This window comes from Mauremys mutica, chromosome 14 (assembly GCF_020497125.1).
Source record: "Mauremys mutica isolate MM-2020 ecotype Southern chromosome 14, ASM2049712v1, whole genome shotgun sequence".
Taxonomy (NCBI): domain Eukaryota; kingdom Metazoa; phylum Chordata; order Testudines; family Geoemydidae; genus Mauremys; species Mauremys mutica.
In genome coordinates this window covers 21,945,671-21,964,106 of record NC_059085.1, presented here as the reverse complement: position 1 = coordinate 21,964,106, position 18,436 = coordinate 21,945,671, and the positions used below count along the sequence as shown (strand labels likewise).

The following is an 18,436-nucleotide window of genomic DNA, read 5'->3' as shown; positions in this document are numbered from 1 at the left end:
TATACCAAAAAAAAAAAAGGATCAGTGTCTCTATCCTGCAAGGTGCTGAGTTACTCTGGCTCCGATCCAGCAAAGAATTTAAGTATGTGCCAATGGGATCACTTGTTCTTAAAGTTAAACTTAATTTATTTACTGGCTTGGGGCCAGAATGTTGAGCACATTACAGAATTGAGCCCCGAAAAAGTTGAATAAATATAGCATGGCTGAGCAATAATGAAAGGAAATAGGGGAGGGCCATGGCAAAAGTCTAAATATTTGAAGGGTGTAAACACCAACAATGAAGAGAATATTTTGGATGGTTTGCAGTCTGAAAGGGAACAATGGGAAGAAATTAAGAAGAAACTTAAGGAAAAGCTTCCAGGAAAAGAGATCTATTAGGCAGTAGAAAAGTTTTCCCCGAAGGAAGTAGTAGTGAAAGCCCCATTGTTTCAGACATTTTAAAGTAGACCAGACATAGCACTAGTAAATGTACAATAGGGAATAAATGTACAGTGGCAGAGTGATGGATTAGATGATCTAACAGGTCTTTTCCCTTTCTAACTTCGTTGATTCTGTACCTTTCCATTATCCATAACCAGAATATGATCACACTCCAGAACAGTGTTTATGCGATGCGCAATGGTTAAGACTGTGCAGTTCTTGAATGCTTCTCTGATTGTGCACTGAATTAGTGCATCAGTTTCAGAATCAATTGAGGCCGTGGCTTCATCAAGAAGTATGATCTGTTGAGGAGAAAAAAACTTTTAAAAATACAATATGTATTTTTTTTTAAAAATCTTTATGCCTTACAATGCTTTTATACATGAATAAATAGGAACATATATTAAAAATGGCATTTATCAAGTTAAAAATAATTATTATAAAATAAACATCTAACAATCAGATTAGACCAAAAAAATGAAAATCTGATTATTAAATTATCATCATTGGGGTTTGTTTGAGAATTTGCAAGGTGGGGAGATTTTGATTTGATCCCTGATCCTGTAAATACTTATATGCATGCTTAACATGTGAGACTACTCATGTTACAACTACTTACGTGAGGAAAGTTAAGCATGTTTGTGTGTAGGATTGGGGTGCAAATCAAATACTCACTACACTTCAGATTCTCAGAAGAAACCCCAGTGATGTGAATTTGATTCTCATTTTGTCCTGTTCTATTTGTATTGTTAAAATAAGCATTTTAAAGATTTCTCCCATACTGACTTCAATGGGGCTACTCAAATGCATAAAGTTAAGCATGTGGTGTTTGTAGGATTAGGGCCTTGATTTGTAATATATTTCTGCTACTTGCTGGTGGTATATGCAGCAAGGTGCAGGGGGAATGTGCTGATGTTCTGGATTTTGTAATGATTTGGGTATTATTTTTAACTAATGGCAAAGCCAATTACATCTTGGGCTAGGCATTCTTTTATGTCTTTTTAAATCTAAATGAATAAATACTCATTTTAGTCATTGGATACCACAGTTATAAACTGAAATTTCCACAAGGTGGGGAAATTTTAAGCATATTGGTCATCTAAGCAATAGCACCATCTTCCTCTTCAGTTGCGAATAACTGAGTGGATACATAGACAATAGAAAATGAAAAGCACCAAAAGTTAGTGATCTCATTCTTGTATTTCAATATTATTTAGATAGTTCATCCTCTAACACAAGTAAGACTATACCCAGAAACAAAAGTAAGTATGGGGCTGTGACAGAATATACCCTGTGTTCATACCATACACGCTATTGTAATAATCGTTGTACAAAGTATGCCTTGTAAGGTATCATTTGAAAACTCATAATTTGCTGTTCAGTATCGTCTTGATAAAATGTGTGGCAAAACTGTATGTAAAATTGTAAAATTTTCCTGTCAGGTGTTATTAACATAGGTTCCAAACTCCACAGCACTGCCCAAGCAGAAGGCGGCAAACAAGTCTGCCCTAAACAAAGGAATGTGTCCTTGATGTAATTTGCATTTAAGTAGTAAACAGTCATCAAGCAAGAAGGGAAGCAAAGACAGCTCAAACAGGTGAGGGGGAAAAACAGCAGGGAACATCCTCCACCATAGACTCTTTGTCTTCTAGTGCCCAGCTGGAAATATTTTTCAAGAGGGGGACTGAAACCATAAAAGGAAGGGCAAAACCCCAAAGGCACCTCTCTCTCTCTCCCTGCCCATCACATTCATTGCACCTGAAGTGACAAAGGAAGCATTTGTTGGACTCTGGGGAAAGGATCCTGACATACAGTTTAGTCAGTAAGACTGCTGAAAGCATGTGGTGAGAAACTTTGCTTGAATCTGATACAGTTTGTTAAGTTAGGTATTTGTAAATGTCTTATCTTTATTCTTCTTGTAAGCATTTCTGACTTTTATGCCTCATTTTTTGAACTCACTTAAAATCTCTCTCGTTGTAGTTAATAAACTTGGTTTATCTAATCTAATGTATTCAAATTGAAGTGTCTGGATAATTCCATTTGGGGTGATAAGTTGTGTGCATATTCTCTTAAAGGAATAATGGACTTAAAATATTTTGTACTGTCTAGGAGAGGTCTGGACAGTACAGGACATACATTTCTGGGGGAAATCTGGGACTAGGGTAGTGTTGGGGGTCACCCTGAAGTACAGCCAAGGCTGGTAAGAGCTGGAGTTTAATCCGAGTGTGTCTGGAAAGCTGCAGTTGTATCTTAGAGCTTGGCTGTAGACAACCAACTTGTCTGTAGACAACTAAGATACAACCGTATTTGCTCCAATCCCTCAGACAGAGATAAACACCTACAAGATCTCTATCAAGCATTCTTAAACCTACAATACCCACCTGCTGAAGTGAAAAAACAGATTGACAGAGCCAGAAGAGTACCCAGAAGCCACCTACTACAGGACAGGCCTAAAAAAGAAAATAACAGAACACCACTAGCCATCACCTACAGCCCCCAACTAAAACCTCTCCAGCGCATCATCAAAGATTTACAACCTATCCTTAAAGATGATCCCTCACTCTCACAGATCTTGGGAGACAGGCCAGTCCTCGCTTATAGACAGCCTCCCAACCTGAAGCAAATACTCACCAGCAACCGCACACCATACAACATAATCACTAACCCAGGAACCTATCCTTGCAACAAAGCCCGATGCCAGCTCTGTCCACATATCCATTCAAGTGACACCATCATAGGACCTAATCACATCAGACACGCCATCAGGGGCTCGTACACTTGCACATCTACCCAACGTGATATATGCCATCACGTGCCAGCAATGCCCCTCTGCCATGTACATTGGTCAAACCGGACAGTCTCTACGCAAAAGAATAAATGGACACAAATCTGACATCAGGAATCATAACATTCAAAAACCAGTGGGAGAACACTTCAACCTCTCTAACCACTCATGACAGACTTGAAGGTGGCAATTTTGCAACAAAAAAACTTCAAAAACAGACTCCAAAGAGAAACTGCTGAACTTGAATTAATATGCAAACTAGATACTATTAACTGTGGCCTAAACAAAGACTGGGAATGGTTGGGTCATTATACCAATTGAATCTATTTCCCTATGTTAAGTTCTCCTCACACCTTCTATGGGCCATCTTAATTATCATTTCAAAAAGTTTTTTTTTCCTCCTGCTGACGATAGCTCATCTCAATTGATTAGACTCTGCCTGTTGGTATGCATACTTCCACCTTTTCATGTTCTCTGTATGTATAAATATCCCCTGTCTGTGTGTTCCATTCTATGCATCCGAAGAAGTGAGCTGCAGCTCACGAAAGCTCATGCTAAAATAAATTTGTTAGTCTTTAAGGTGCCACAAGTACTCCTGTTCTTTTTGCGGATACAGACTAACACGGCTGCTACTCTGAAACCTAGATTAAGATAGAATCTTGCTCCTGTCTAGTTTCTTGAATTGCACAGTGTGCGCCTTCAGAATTGCAAATGTGGGTTTAAAGAGGAGGTTGAAGCCCTTTGGAAATGGAATCTACTACATTAAAACACAGAATCCGTGTTTGAGACCATCCTGATTCAGTTGCAGGCTTGAAAGGGTTTGCCTGAACTGGAAATTCATAATTTAAAAAATATTTTGAAACTTTTCTTGGGGGAGGTGGGGAGAGAAACAGTGGATCCTTGGAACTTTTTTTTTGATGGTTTAGACAATTGTGGAGGAATGAGAAACCTATTATAAACTAACACCACACATCTTGTAGTATTAAAAATGGGTCCAGATATTTCTATAGATCAGTGCCAAGTGACAATATGTGCATGGCTTTATTAAAATGAAAGGTACTCAAGATCTTGAGGCTTATACATTAATAAGGATTTACTGATCCAACCCTCATTGATATTCATGGTCTTTCCGCTGAGTAGAAACTGGATTGGGCCCTTGCTGAAAATTGGCAGTAAGTCAGTCCCCATTGTCATGTTTATGCTCAAATATGCAAGTTAAAGCCAAACAAGCTTTTATGCTTTTACAGACAGATGTAGGAACTTGTTTGTTACTGCTTTATTGCCTTATAGATTATACAGTGTCACCACTTGAAGAGTAGGCTGATGGAGCAGGCTACAAGGTTATTTAGTTCCCTGAGAACACTGGGAAATCCCATTATGGATTAGTTCCTCTCAGGAACCAGTTCTCATGGTCTCTCTTACAGGTTTTAAACCTTCATTCCGAATAAGTTTGGATATGTATATTTGAGCACAAAAAATGTAGGGATGTGCTCCTCTGGGGAGAGAGAATCCCTGCAGACAGAGCCCTCTTTTGAAGTTTAAATTTCATTTTCACTTGAAAAAGCATAGCTGAGCAGTAGGCAAATCTCAAATATGCTTTGCCAAGCAAAAGACGAAAGGTTAGACCCTCAGCTGGTGTAAATCAACATAGCTTCACGAGGTCAGTGGATTTATACCAGCTGATGATCAGGCTTCATGATTTTATAGATTCAAAAATGACCACAGGCTTCCTGTCCTCATAGTGCTATTAACTAGTAGGACAACAGAACTTTGTGACTTCATATTGCCAAAAGCAGCAATTAAAGTGAGCAGGAGACATTGTTAGTGTGAGATGTATATATTGTTGGAAAATGAAGAATATGGGTGTTGAACCATTAACTGCAGTAGATGTTTAGTGTTTAATATGACAAGATATAGGTTGATTTATGAGGAATCTAAAAAGTGGAAAAGATTTGGATCAAATACAGCAAATAAGAAATGCTGAAAAATATATTTCAATTAAGTTGACTTTACTCATAAGCTATTCATAAAACTGAGAACAAACACTGGTTTCTTTGTAGGTTTCACCTTTTCCCCACTGCTAGAGGGGAAAAAAAATATTGCAACTCTCATGTATTCGGGACCACTGCTAGAAGTATCAGAATCTCTCCCATTACTTACTTTTGAATTTCGAAGGAGTGCTCTTGCCATACAAAGCAGCTGTCTTTCCCCTACTGAGAAGTTTTCTCCATTTTCAACAACTTCTGCCTGTAATTTTCCTGGGAGTTTCAATATCTAGAATACAAAGAAAAAGACGCAATGACAATACATATTATGCAATAATGTATATTGATTGTACATGATCATACATTTATCAGGATGTTATATTTTCATGAACGTTAAAAAGAGTGTTGTACTTTTCAAATAAACATTCGCCATTATAACATCAAAAAGGGAAGCAATGCAGTAAGTAGACATTATTCACACTAATAAGGTTATATATTAATGCCTCACTATTATTAATGCCATACCAATCTATCATGATAAATTAGATGCTATAACAAACAGTAAATAATGACTTTCCATTTATTATCTTTATCAGAAAATGAATTATGACCAAACCCCCAAAACCGTACCGTCTCTTTCATAAATGTTCTTTCCAGAGCTTTCCAGATCTGCTCATCTGTATAATTACCAAAAGGATCTAGGTTGTACCTGACAGGCAAAAATTAAAATGATTTTTTTTAAATAAAACACAATATAGTACAATAGTATTTTGTAAATTACTATCACAAGCCACTTTGAACATGAAATATTTTGGCTGAATGGCCAAAGAACTTATCTCTGTACTTCAATTTTTATAATGCATGTTTTCAATAATTTTTCATACATTGTTTTCCTGTATTCTGAGCTCTTAGCTGGTTTGAGGGAAAAATTGGTTTGTCCTGTTGATACTTATGGATTCATGATTATTCCATAGAATATGTTGATATTATTATAAAAATATAGTAGCTATATTCAGGGTTTCAGTGTTACTGCTAATATGATCTAATGCCTTCTCTTCTCACCCAAGTGAGGTTTTTATTAAGGAATTTAAGGAATGTTGGTGAACAAGTTTGGGCAGCATATTCCAACACTAAAGAGAAGCATGAAAGATTGCATGGAGGGCATTGTAAAAGAAGATGAAGGTCTTATGAAGGACGAATGGAGACGAGGGTGCAAGGGTAGTGTAGACCTAGTTGAAGATGTAGGCAAGCACTGTCTGACATAGGGCTATGAAGGCAAATGCACGAAGGTGAGCATGAAGAACAGCACAATGGGAAGCCAGGAAAGTAATGCAAATAAAAGGATGATGTGGTTGAAGTGACAGCCAGAGAGATGACTTTTGGCAGTAACATTTTGGATAAATTGGATAGGGACCAGGGAGAGTGGTGGCATCAAGTTTAATGAGGAATGAAGGTACTGGAGAGGATCTAGAATGAAGGATAATGAGCTCAGCTTTGCCCTCATTAAGTTTGAGATCATGGTGAGCCATTCAAGCTGATATATCTGAGACATAATGAATTCTGCTCCTATGAAGATGAGTGATTTTTAGAGGTTAGTTTCCTTCCATTCACAAACCATTTTCAATATTGGTAAACTGGGAATTTCAGATGTTCTGTGTATATTTTATGAAACTCTTTTTTCAAAAATTTGATTCCAAGAGAATTACTGGACTTGGACACAGGTCATCTGGGTTCAATTCCCAGGGCTGTCACAGACTTCCTGTGTAACCTTGGCAAGTCACTTAGGATATGTCTACACAGCAGCTGAGAGGTGCAGTTCTCTCCATGGGTAGACATACATGCACTAGTTCTGCTTGAGATGGCACGTAAGAATACCAGTGTGGCCCCAGCAGCTTGGGCTAGCTGCCAGAGTACAGTTTCCCCCAACCTCCTGGGTAAGGACGTGGGTCACCATCCATGCTGCCGTGGCTATACCATTGTTTTTAGATGCTAGCTAGAGCAGAGCTACTGCCTCTATATCTACTTGTGCTGGGAATCGTGCTCTCAGCTACTGTGTAGACATACCTTAGCCTCCCTGCGTCCCAGTTCCTCATCTGTAAAAGGGGATAATAATACTTAATTTATCCCACCTTTGTCTGTTTATACTGTACGCTTTTCTTACTATGTGCATGTATAGCATAAGGGGGTTTGGATCTCAAGGCTTCAATCTCAAACCAAAATGCCTCAATTTATGATTTAATGAGATTTCACTTCGCAACAAATGTTAATTTACAGTTATAAGAACAACTACCTTACTGTACCTACAAACAGAACAGGATCTTGAGGAATAATAGATAGCTTTGTTCTTAAATCTTCCAAACTAATAGTACAGATATCCACATCGTCAATTAGGATAGTACCAGCAGTTGGTTCTACTAGTCGAAAGAGTGCAACTCCTAATGATGATTTTCCTGTAGGGGATAAAAAAAATATTATTCAGATAAACTTTGACTTTTATAAACAATGATGTAAAGTGCATTTTAGTCTACCTGGAAAGTTCCAGGTTTGATATATGTGTGATCTGATCTCTGTTTTACTCACAGATCAGTTATAGCACAGTTAGCAGCAGTGCAAGTTGCTAAAATGTAGTTGTCTGTACCACTTCAATGTGTCTCAACACTTATACAAATTGATCACTTTGAAGATGAAAGGTAAATTCATTCTCCATGCTTATTCATTCTTGGGCCCTCTGCTGAATATGTTAACAAGTTTGCCAATAATGTTAATTATAAATGAAGGATACTTACTTGTAACCAGAGTTCTTCCAGAAGACTCTGTAAATACCCATTTATGGGTAATGTGCCACCTGGTGGTGCCTAATGATAGAACCTTCTCCAAGTAGTGCCCACAGAGTACACATGTGCCCGCCGTCTCAGCATCCTCAAATGTTTTAAGGGTAATCTATATGAGGTGGTGGTGTGCCCCCTTCCACCTCTTTCTTTCCACCACTAACCCAGAGAACCAAGGTAAGACTCTGAGAAAGAGGGGAAGGTTATTTACTTGTACCCGAGTTGTGGTGTGTATATGCAGAATCGTCTCGAAGAAATCCAGTTACAAGTAGCCAACCTTCACTTCTTCTTTGAGTGACTCTGCGTATTCATACTTATAAGTAGTTTGGTACACAGTACTGAAATTTCAGGAAGAGGGGACAGATTGAAGTACGTCTCTACTAACTCTAGCATCTGCTCTTGAAGCAAAATCCAAAGCATATTTTTTGGTAAAAGGTACAATAGACTCACCTCGAAGTAGCAGCTTAGTAGATTTCTCCAATAGGAATATGTTTAAGGCATGCAAGAGATGTTACCATTGCTCTAGTAGAATGATACTTCACAATAGCAGGCACAGGAACTGCCACTAACTTAAACATTCAGTTATACATTGTTTAACTGATCTAGAAATAGTCTGAATAGATACACTATTACCCATATGATTCTTAGCTTAAGAGACAAATAACCTAGATGACTTTCTAAAACTCTTTGTTCTATTTAAATAATATGCCAGAATCCTTCTAGCGTTTAAAGTATGTAACTCCAATTCCCCTTCATTAGCATGTGGCTTAAGGGGGAAAAATTAGGGAAAACAAATTAATAGTCTGATGGGTAATTCAGATGCTATTTTTGTAGAGACTTGGAGTCAGTTCTAAGAACCATCTTGTCTGTATGAAAAATAGTAAATGATGGAATTGTCATCAGAGCGGACTTTTTGATGCCTTAGATCCGTAAATAGGGAGATTGTGGAGTTGATATGAAGTATCAGGCCCTCACATGAAGAAGACTTCAGCAGCCAGTTGTCCAAATATAGGTAAACAAACATACCCTGCTTTCTTAAATGCACTGCTACCACAGAGAGCCACTTTGTAAAGACTCATAGTGCTGTAGAAAGGCCAAACAGCAGGACGTTGTACTGGAAATGTTGCTGGGCCATAACAAAACAAAGGCTCAGGTGGATTGAAATATTAAAAACCAGAACTTCCAAATGTACTTGTTCAGTTTTCTGAGATCTAAAATTGAAGAGAATCCCTCATCTTTTCCTGTACCAGAAAATATCTTGAATAAAACCCAGATACCAAAGATGTTTGGGTATCTCTTTGGCAACACCTAGCAGAAGCAGTTTTTGAACTTGTGATAGAATAATAGCCTCATGAGACAGTTCTCTGTAAAGGGAAGGTTAGGGAGAATTGAAAGAGTATAGTTTTTTTTATTTATATGGCATACCCCTCCTCAATTTCTAGAACTCACTTGTCTGATGTAATAAGCCTTCAGTGCTTTATGAAAATGACTAGCCTGTCTCCAAATAAAGGAAAGGAGGAATTGTCACTTATTGGTTCCTGACTCTCGATCCTCACATCAAATATCAGGCCCGGTGTTCAAGGAAAGTAAAGAGGAGGGAGCAGGTTGTTTTGTCTTAGGTGTGTATCTAAAAGCTTTCTTCTTGCACTCACTCTGAGATGAAAACAAAGCTTACTGATGCTGACATCTGTGATTTGTGAAAAATAAGTAAATGACTGAGGTAAAATTGTCTCTGATGGAAACAAGGAGTGTGGTCTCTTTCTGAACCAGGGATATATACCTAGTGAACAAGCAGTGAATTTGCTATCTGTTAATTTTTCCAAAAATTCATCAATCTTATTGCGTCCCTCTCAAAAAGAAAATCTTCCATTTTAATTTGGTATCCACAGCCAGTGAAGAGGAACAAAGCCAAAAAGGTCTCCTTAAGGTAACCACAGATGCCAGTGCTCTAGTGGAAGAGTGAGAAGCATCAGCTGAAGCCCTGAGAGCATGCTTCACATTTTGTCCCTTCATCAAAATAACATTTGCCAGCCTTCTCTTATTGTCTGGCAAAGCCTGAACAAACACAGATGCCGTGACCACCTGGTAATTAGCCATCCTAATACCAAGAGATGAGGAAGAAAAAAAACTTTCTTCCCTTCTCTGTCAAGAGTCTAATGAGCCTAACTGGACCTAAACTTATTACTGGCAGCAGCTACCACAGTGAATTAGGCAGAGGGTGAGTGTCACAGTAAGAAAACCCCAAGTCTTGAAGTATCTCATACAATTATCTGCTTTTTCAGAAATACACTGACTGGAAGCAGGGGTTGCCCAAACAGTCCTAGTAGGCTATAGGAGACCATCCAGTATCGGCAACCACATCCTATTCCAGAAGGCAGCCCCAAGAATGTCCAATCCTGGGTGGAAGGTTCCCTCCACAGAAGGTAAATTCAACGTGGATGCCATGTGGTCCACCAGGTCATGAAACTGCAAAGCATCCTCAGAAGGAGATAAAGCAGAAGCAACACCTACCTGCTCATCAGGTGACAAGTCACATCAAAGTCTGTATCTATCTACTCTTGTTCAAAAAGAGGAGCTATCTCTATCTTCCTCTTTAGAAAATGTGTCAGGCACAACTATCTGCGCTGAAGATAGATCTGGTGGAACCAGATCCAAGCGTTGCTCAGCTACTGGATCCATATCTGCTGAAACATAACCTCTCCATCCATAAAGAGGATGACTCAAAAAGTCCTGTGGTGGAACCCAACCAGGAGTGCCAGTCCCTCCAGTAGCTGGGATGTGGGAAGATGCCCATAGGAGACAGAACAATATTGGAGTGGGGAAACCCAGGCTGAGAAGGCATAAACTTGGATGAATCAGGTCTCTTAATTCTTCATCTGCCTCCTCCACCTGATGATCTAACCTCAGATCTGCTGTGGACCTCACAGAAGACACCAACAGAACTGGAGAGTGAAGAGCAATAGAAGGTGAGAAAGTTCTATCTTGGGACCCTGTTGGAGTCCTAGGAGGAAAAGGCACAAATGGATCCAGAGAAAGACTAACAATCTCCTCTGCTCATCTCCTTTTTCAGATGAAGAGGAAGCAGAGCACTGACAAGCCATCTACCTCTCACTTAGATCTGAGGAATGCTCAGATGCAGGATTGTTCACTTCAGCCACCACAGTAAGAGACCTTTTTGGATTAGAGGATGACCCCAGAACAGCAGTGAGGAAATAGCTGGCCTCACAGACCTACAAAGTACCAGATCCAGCAAAATACTCAGCTCCACACCTCTGGTCTTTGAAGTTGAAAGTGGAACCAACTTGGGCTTCAGAGATGGAACTGCAGAGGCCATGTCAGAATCAGATGCATCCATCAGAGCCCTGAAATTGACAAGAAAGCCAGCTCCCAACTCCCCAGCTGATGTTCTGCCAGGTCTCTGCTCCAAGCTGGCTGCTACCCAGACTCCCAGCTTGGGGTTCCCCCCAGAGTCCTGACTCCCCACAGGGAGCAAAGCAGCCGACTGGACTCCAGGCAGGATCTTCCTGCTGGAGGCAAGAAGCCCCGGGGAGCAGCTGGGCTCCCAGTGGGGAGCGGTGGGGAACTGAGCGCCCTGGCCCTCAGCACCCTACAGTGCCTCTTTTTAGTCGGTGGACGTGCTCCTGGTAAGGATGTGCACCACCGACAAAAGGAGGGTAGCGTGGACATCAGCCACCACAGTAAGTCGACTTAACATAGGTCGACTTAAGGTTGCGGTGTAGACGTTCCCTTAATGGCAGAGCTGAGTCCTTTTAATGTAATGTCACAATTTACAGATAAACTGACTATAGAAAACAGTGAACTATCAAAAATATGTAATAAATTAGTATGAGGGGCCAGAGAGAAATTGGGGGGGGGGAGACAAAATGGTATATCACACCAGAGCCTGTTCTTCCAACAATACCAATTGTTTCTCCACCATGAATGCTCATATTTAAACCATTGAGAACAACAGGACTGTTGTTTCTATATTTCATCTGGTAATCTTTAAATGTGATGTCCCCTCGATGCGGCCAGCCTTTGGGAGAGTTCACTATATCTGCACACTGGGAGGCCTCAGGAACACATGTCTACAAGAAAGGGAAAAAAAGGAAAACATTTAATTGAGCCACAAAGTCAACAGTTAAAGATTTCAGCAATATTTATACACACAGTGGTCTTAGTGGCCCATTTAGATGTATTTCTTACCGAGATATATTCTTGTATCTGTTCAACAGAAGTGAATTTAGCTTCTGTCTCAGTCCCTGTTCTTACACATACTTGGAGAAGTCCACTCAACTATTAAAAAAATAAATAAAAACCTTAATGGAACTATTCATATGCATAAAGTTGAGCATGTGTCATAAATCTTTGCAAGAAAAGGGCCTAAAACAATAACAAACTCATTAATATTTATATCAGCTTACTGAACTCTTCTGACCATTGTCCAGAGCTTCACAGGAAATCTCTTTCTGTCTAACAAGTGATGCATATGATAGTGGTCATATAGGGTGTGACTTTCAAAAGCACAAAGGAAAGTTAGCCACCCAACTCCCATTGATTTTCAGTTTGATTTGAGTGTCTGATTGCCCTTCGTGTCTTTGAAAATCAGTCCCTTACAGTCTGACCTTCAAAAGATAGGTGCACAAATGTGTATCTAATATAATTACTCAGCCAATACTCTGTGCGGGGGTCTTGCGGTGGTGTAGTCCTTCCATGCCCACGCCAATACAAGTTTATTAGGTATAATCTACCCACAGCTGTGCCAATTCTCCATTCCTTTTGAGAAATGTAAAATCTTCACACACACAACTGTATGCCTGGAATTTCACCCTCTCTAATTAGCCTTGTATGTAACAGGCATTTGAAAAAGTATATATGAACCACATAACAGCATACAGCCTTTGGAATGTAGCCCAGTGCATTGTGGGAAGTCACCTTCTATTCACTTCTATCTACAGTAGCTCCAGTGATGAATGAAGAGTGCATAATTAATGTAAAAGAGTGTTTTGGAGAATGAAACTGCACACAAGCTAATCACCAGCACAGCTCAATAATAGATCCCGAGGTGATTTCAAAGCTATTACAACTGCCTCTGGAGCTTGCCGAGCTGAAGCAACTGGAAAAATATCTTTCACAGTTTGACATGAGGGTCCTGCATTTTTCTGGCCTTTCTGCTTACTGTTAGGAGATATTCGGTAGTCAATTAAATGTGTTATAAATATATTTGTATTTTCCATGACATCTTAACTACCTCACATTTAGGAATAAATAATATATATATTTTTAAATCTACATTTTCTCATATTTATTTTTAACATTTAAAATATATTTTGGCAACATAGCATTTATCCAGCAGTAAAAGTCATTGGGCATATATATTCAGACATTGCACACTAACTTTTAATAGATGTATGAGCTTTAAATGTTACGAACAAAAGTAGTGGGCTAAGGTGGCGACAGTTTAAGGTAAAAATGCAGAAACTACTTGTTGCTTCTGAGAGGTTCATTATGACTGGAAATATTTCTATTACTTTATTGAAAGTAGAAAGGTTATGAAAGTAACAACACTACCCTAAGTGTGTAAGAATGGGGATGGTTTATTGTAATTTTTAAAGAAAAAATAGAATTTATGTTCATTTGCCATTTAAAAAAATAAACAACTCCCATTCCTTTTTGTGCTTTGCAATAAGTTAGGTATCATTTTCTATGGTAAATTCTATATAAAACCTAGGGATATTTAACATTCACATACTAAACACTGTAGCCCTGAGGATTAATCTGTTGGTCTGTATAAAATGTCTTTTTGATAAATTTAAGTATGTAATAGGCTTATAGATTTATAGATTTGCAATAGCTGAAATGCAAGATACCTACAGATCAACATCCTGTATAACGCTAAAGGCAACCTTTGGGACCCTTACTCAGAAAAGTAATAATAAGACAAAATACCTAAGCAGATGTCTGGAGACCTTTAACTGAACCAATAACAGTAAAGGGTGGAAAAAGGAATTTTTACCCACAAATCTAACAAGTACACCACAAATGTGTACATAATTGTCATTCATATGCACACACGTTAGCCTATGAGGCAGGTGTACCCTAACATTTCCGTGGGGGAAAGATGAAATTTGGGCATAGGAGGAAGGATTTCCAAATAATGCTCTATAAAAGGTGAAATAAATCACCATTAGGTAGGCAATACACCCATCTATCTGTTCCTGTCTGCACTCCATCGCCTCCACCCCATCTACGCATCAATGCTACCCATCTACGAAGGCTATTAACTATTAATAGGCCGTTGTATTATTTCTTTTCAAAACTGTAAGTAAAAAGAAATCTAATTTCCCTTCTGCTTTACCTTTTAAAGCACTTAGTTTATGTAGGGTTAAAACCAAAACGCAATCTTAAAATAGCTTCCTATTTGGGTGTAAAAAACACCCAAAGTGCTGCTGCACTAGAAAGCTTATAACAGTGTATTATCATAAATATATCTCTTTAAAAACTGTAATATTTTGTAACTTTATAATCTTAAACTGTTTTAACATTTACTTATTGTTTCATTAATTTTAATAAAAAGTCTTTATAACTATATCTGTCTCAGTGTAAGTTCCTGTCATATACCCCAAAGTTCCTTTTATAAACTCTGTAAAGCCTAATTCAAAACAAACTTTATCTTCTAATCATACACATTGGCGAGCCAAACCCATACTATTAATATCCATTAATTATTATTAATATTACTAATTAATTAAAAATTAATCAAATGAAATTAAAGTAAGTGGATAAATTCCACCAACCCTACTAACCCACCCCAAATCAGGCTACAACACAAATGGTTTGGAATTATTTACTTATATATTGTGCCGTAGTACATGAAGGCCCTAGTCAGGATCAGATACACACTCTGGTAGGTGCTGTACTGACACATAGAAAGACAGTCCCTGCCTTGAAATGTTAGCAGTCTAACTTAAAATAATATATTACAAATGAGTTATTAAATAATAGAAGGTAAGATGCAGTGAAATGAGGATGAGGTAACACATTTACATAAATTAGCTATGACTTGAATCTCAGCTCTTTCTAAAATGTGAACTATTTTTTCGTCTCTCTGTGTTCTCAATTCTTTTTCACGCTGGGTTATATCTTGATCCATTGATTTCAGCATCCAATGCGTTATTTGCAGAGTAAAGTATTGCCATGCCCAGCCTGAGTAAAAGTGGTAGAATCTGGCTTCAAGTGAATATAATACTTACATTGTATTTTAGGATAAAGAGAGGGTAGAATAGGAAATGTATATGCACTAACAAAATTAACAGAGGTTAACCCAAGACACCAAACATTTATTTTTTACCTGGATAATATAGGACAAAGCCAAGCCTTTTGCTGCAGTACTAATAAAAGAAGGGCTCAAAGCAACAAATAATGCCACAATGAAGGTTACCAAGGTCATGAGGATATCAGTTCTAACCGCAAACCAGCGTAGTGCATAATTAAACAGCAGAAAATGGCCGCAGTTTTCATCATTTAGCATTTTAAACCTGAAATGAAAATAGATGAACATTTCTGATAATCTAAAAGAGGTTTTAACACACAAACACCAAGTTCCATTCCTCTTAGTGAGTCGGAGATGTAGGTATTTTTATGATAGCCTTCATGCATGTTTTATTCTACTTACTTAAAATATTATGCAAACATAGTTGAGTAAAACAGGAGATACCACAGCTTAGTATGAATTTTTCAGGATTTGATTTATATTGCAACCTTTTTCTACAGGATCAGAGGGGTAGCCATGTTAGTCTGGATCTGTAAAAGCAGCAAAGAGCCCTATGGCACCTTATAGAGTAACAGACGTATTGGAGCATGAGCTTTCATGGGTGAATACCCACGTCCGCATCTGACGAAGTGGGTATTCACCCACAAAAGCTCATGCTCCAATACGTCTGTTAGTCTATAAGGTGCCACAGGACTCTTTGCTGCTTTTTCTAAAGAAAGGCTTCCGTAAATCCCATCCTCAGGAACAGAAATGATCTACTGTATCTGGACAAGACCCACAAATACTGTTAGGGCAAGACTATGTACAGATTTAGGAGCTCTTGGAGTCTAAAGGGACCTTAAAGTGTCATTTACGCAGTGTAAAAAGAGCCATCAATATAAATGAGAATCAGACCTTTAATGGAGACGAGAAGTGTCATGGTTAACCTCAAAGTCCACATGACATGATGTAAAACACAACAGTCCTTGCCTATGATCAGTGATACATAGTGTTAAACATTGTATTAGTTAACCTGTGTTCTAACAACCTGTGCATTTAGACACATAGGGAAAGTGGGAGCTTCCCTTTGTAATTTCAGGGGCTACAGGTAGGGGCCTACCAAATTCATGGCCATGAAAAATGCATCACGGACCATGAAATCTGGTTTCCCTCTGGGAAATCTGATCTTTTGTGTGTTTTTACCCTATACTATACAGATTTCAAGGGGGAGACTAATGTTTCTCAAAGGGGAGTTTCAGGGGAAGTCACAGGGTTATTTTAGGGGGGTTGTGATATTGCCACCCTTACTTCAGCGCTGCCTTAAGAGCTGGGCAGCCAGCGAGTGACAGGTGTTGGCTGGGTGCCCAGCTCTGAAGGCAGTGCCCCGCCAGCAGCAGCGCAGACGTAAGAGTGGCAATACCATACCGTGCCACCCTTACTTCTGCACTGCTGCCTTCAGAGCTTGGAGAGTGGCAGATGCTGACTAAGGGCCCAGCTCTGCAGGATACCATGCCAGCCTTACTTCTGCGCTGCTGCTGGTGGCAGCTCTGCCTTCAGAGCTGGGCTCCTGGCCAGCAGCTGCCATTCTCCAGCTGCCCGCTCTAAAGGCAGCGCCACTGCCAGCAGCAGCACAGAAGTAAGGATAGCAGTACCACAACCCTCCTGACAATAACCTTGCGACCTCCCCACAATTCCTTTTTGGGTCAGGGCTCCTACAATTACAACATCTGTGAAATTTCAAATATAAATAGCTGAAGTCATGAAATTTACGATTTAAAAAATCCTGTGACCGTGAAATTGACCAAAATGGACCGTGAATTTGGTAGGCTCCCAGCTATGGGATCTGAACCTTTAAGCAAACTAAGCAGGGTTCATAGTCAGTTCTGGAAAAAAGATCTGACATGGTACAATTCATGAGACATCACAAATCAAACCCTAAAGATCTGTATGTGTGGGTCTAGATCATTTTGAGACCCCACCAGTGAGAACTCATTGCCCCTTGGCTTTTAATTCAGATCCTAGAAATTGCTTAAAACTCAGAAAGTAAAAATATTGCACAATGCTCAAAAGTGGACACAGTGATAGGACATATAGTGCTGTTTGTGAGACTTCTAAGAGTTCATGGTACAAACTAGGAGCATCATTTTACAAAAATGAAAAGCTGCAGGATCATTGCTGTTCTGCATTATAACAACAGAATGGCTTCATCAGTGTCACTTAGAGTGACCAGATAGGAAGTGTGAAAAATTGGGATAGGAGGTCGGGGGTAATAGATGCATATATAAGAAAAAGCCCCGAATATAGGGACTGTCCCTATAAAATTTGGGCATGTAGTCCTCCTAGTGTCACTGCATGTACAAGGACACAGTATCCACAATCAAGTAAAGAATAACAATGCAGTGCTATCTGTCCATATCAAAATGACAAACAAAACAAACAGGATATAATTGTAATGTATGCAGCTTACTGGTTGATATAGTCTTCTTTTTTATTATAAGCATGAATTACACTGAGGCCTTGCACAGAAGAAGTAATGTGTGAAAACCATGGAGATCTGCTAATGTTTTCCATTCTTTTTAGTTCTCTGATGGCTCTCTGAAAAATTCTGCAACAAAATGAAAGCAAAATGATATTGTACATGTTTATATGTCAGTAAGCCAATGGTATATATCACTGTCTCGTGGCTAAAGCCAGTAGTCTGAACTGGAATCTCAAATGGCCTGCACTGGGAGAAAAGAGAGCAGCACTGCCCTGTAGGGAGGAATTATATTTCACAGCCTTACCTGGAGCTCCTAAGTATGCAGAAGGGTGCACATACCATACTATGCTCCACTCTGTGCCCAGTCAGCTTAGCTTAGCTGGTCAATGCCATGGCTTTACCATCTTCCTCTCACCCCCCTGGAGTACCTTGTGTCCCCTGAAGGCTAAGAGGGAGCAGTCCCTAAGCCCAGGGACAGCAGCTGGGTCTGGCCCTAGCACTGAAGTACAAATGGAGGAAAGCTCCTTGTCTAAACTTAAAGTGAGTAGAAATTGTGGGTGCCTCCTGACTCCATTTTTAAGGGCTCAGTTTGAAATACTTTAAAAGGACTGGATAATCAGAAGGGACTGTGTGCCCAATTTGAGATCCTTAAAAGGACTGGATGCTTAGTACTTTATGAAAATCAGG

The 18,436-nt window shown here is 39.2% G+C and overlaps 1 protein-coding gene across 10 annotated transcripts in view; it reads right to left on the bottom strand.

Annotated features, from left to right (window-relative positions):
* Nucleotides 1-18,436, bottom strand: part of ABCC12 (ATP binding cassette subfamily C member 12) — a 97,717-nt gene that overhangs the window by 1,958 nt on the left and 77,323 nt on the right. For 8 of the 10 annotated variants that reach the window (XM_044987593.1, XM_044987594.1, XM_044987595.1 and 5 more), the window contains 8 exons: nucleotides 17,738-17,875; nucleotides 15,370-15,556; nucleotides 12,225-12,314; nucleotides 11,917-12,106; nucleotides 7,481-7,640; nucleotides 5,821-5,899; nucleotides 5,366-5,479; nucleotides 558-722 (listed from right to left, as the gene is read on the bottom strand). In XM_044987593.1, the coding sequence (XP_044843528.1) occupies nucleotides 558-722; nucleotides 5,366-5,479; nucleotides 5,821-5,899; nucleotides 7,481-7,640; nucleotides 11,917-12,106; nucleotides 12,225-12,314; nucleotides 15,370-15,556; nucleotides 17,738-17,875 (1,123 nt within the window). Of the gene's footprint in view, nucleotides 1-557; nucleotides 723-5,365; nucleotides 5,480-5,820; nucleotides 5,900-7,480; nucleotides 7,641-11,916; nucleotides 12,107-12,224; nucleotides 12,315-15,369; nucleotides 15,557-17,737; nucleotides 17,876-18,436 lie in introns of those variants that run through there. The other 2 variants (XR_006573561.1, XR_006573562.1) reach the window with 2 other exon arrangements.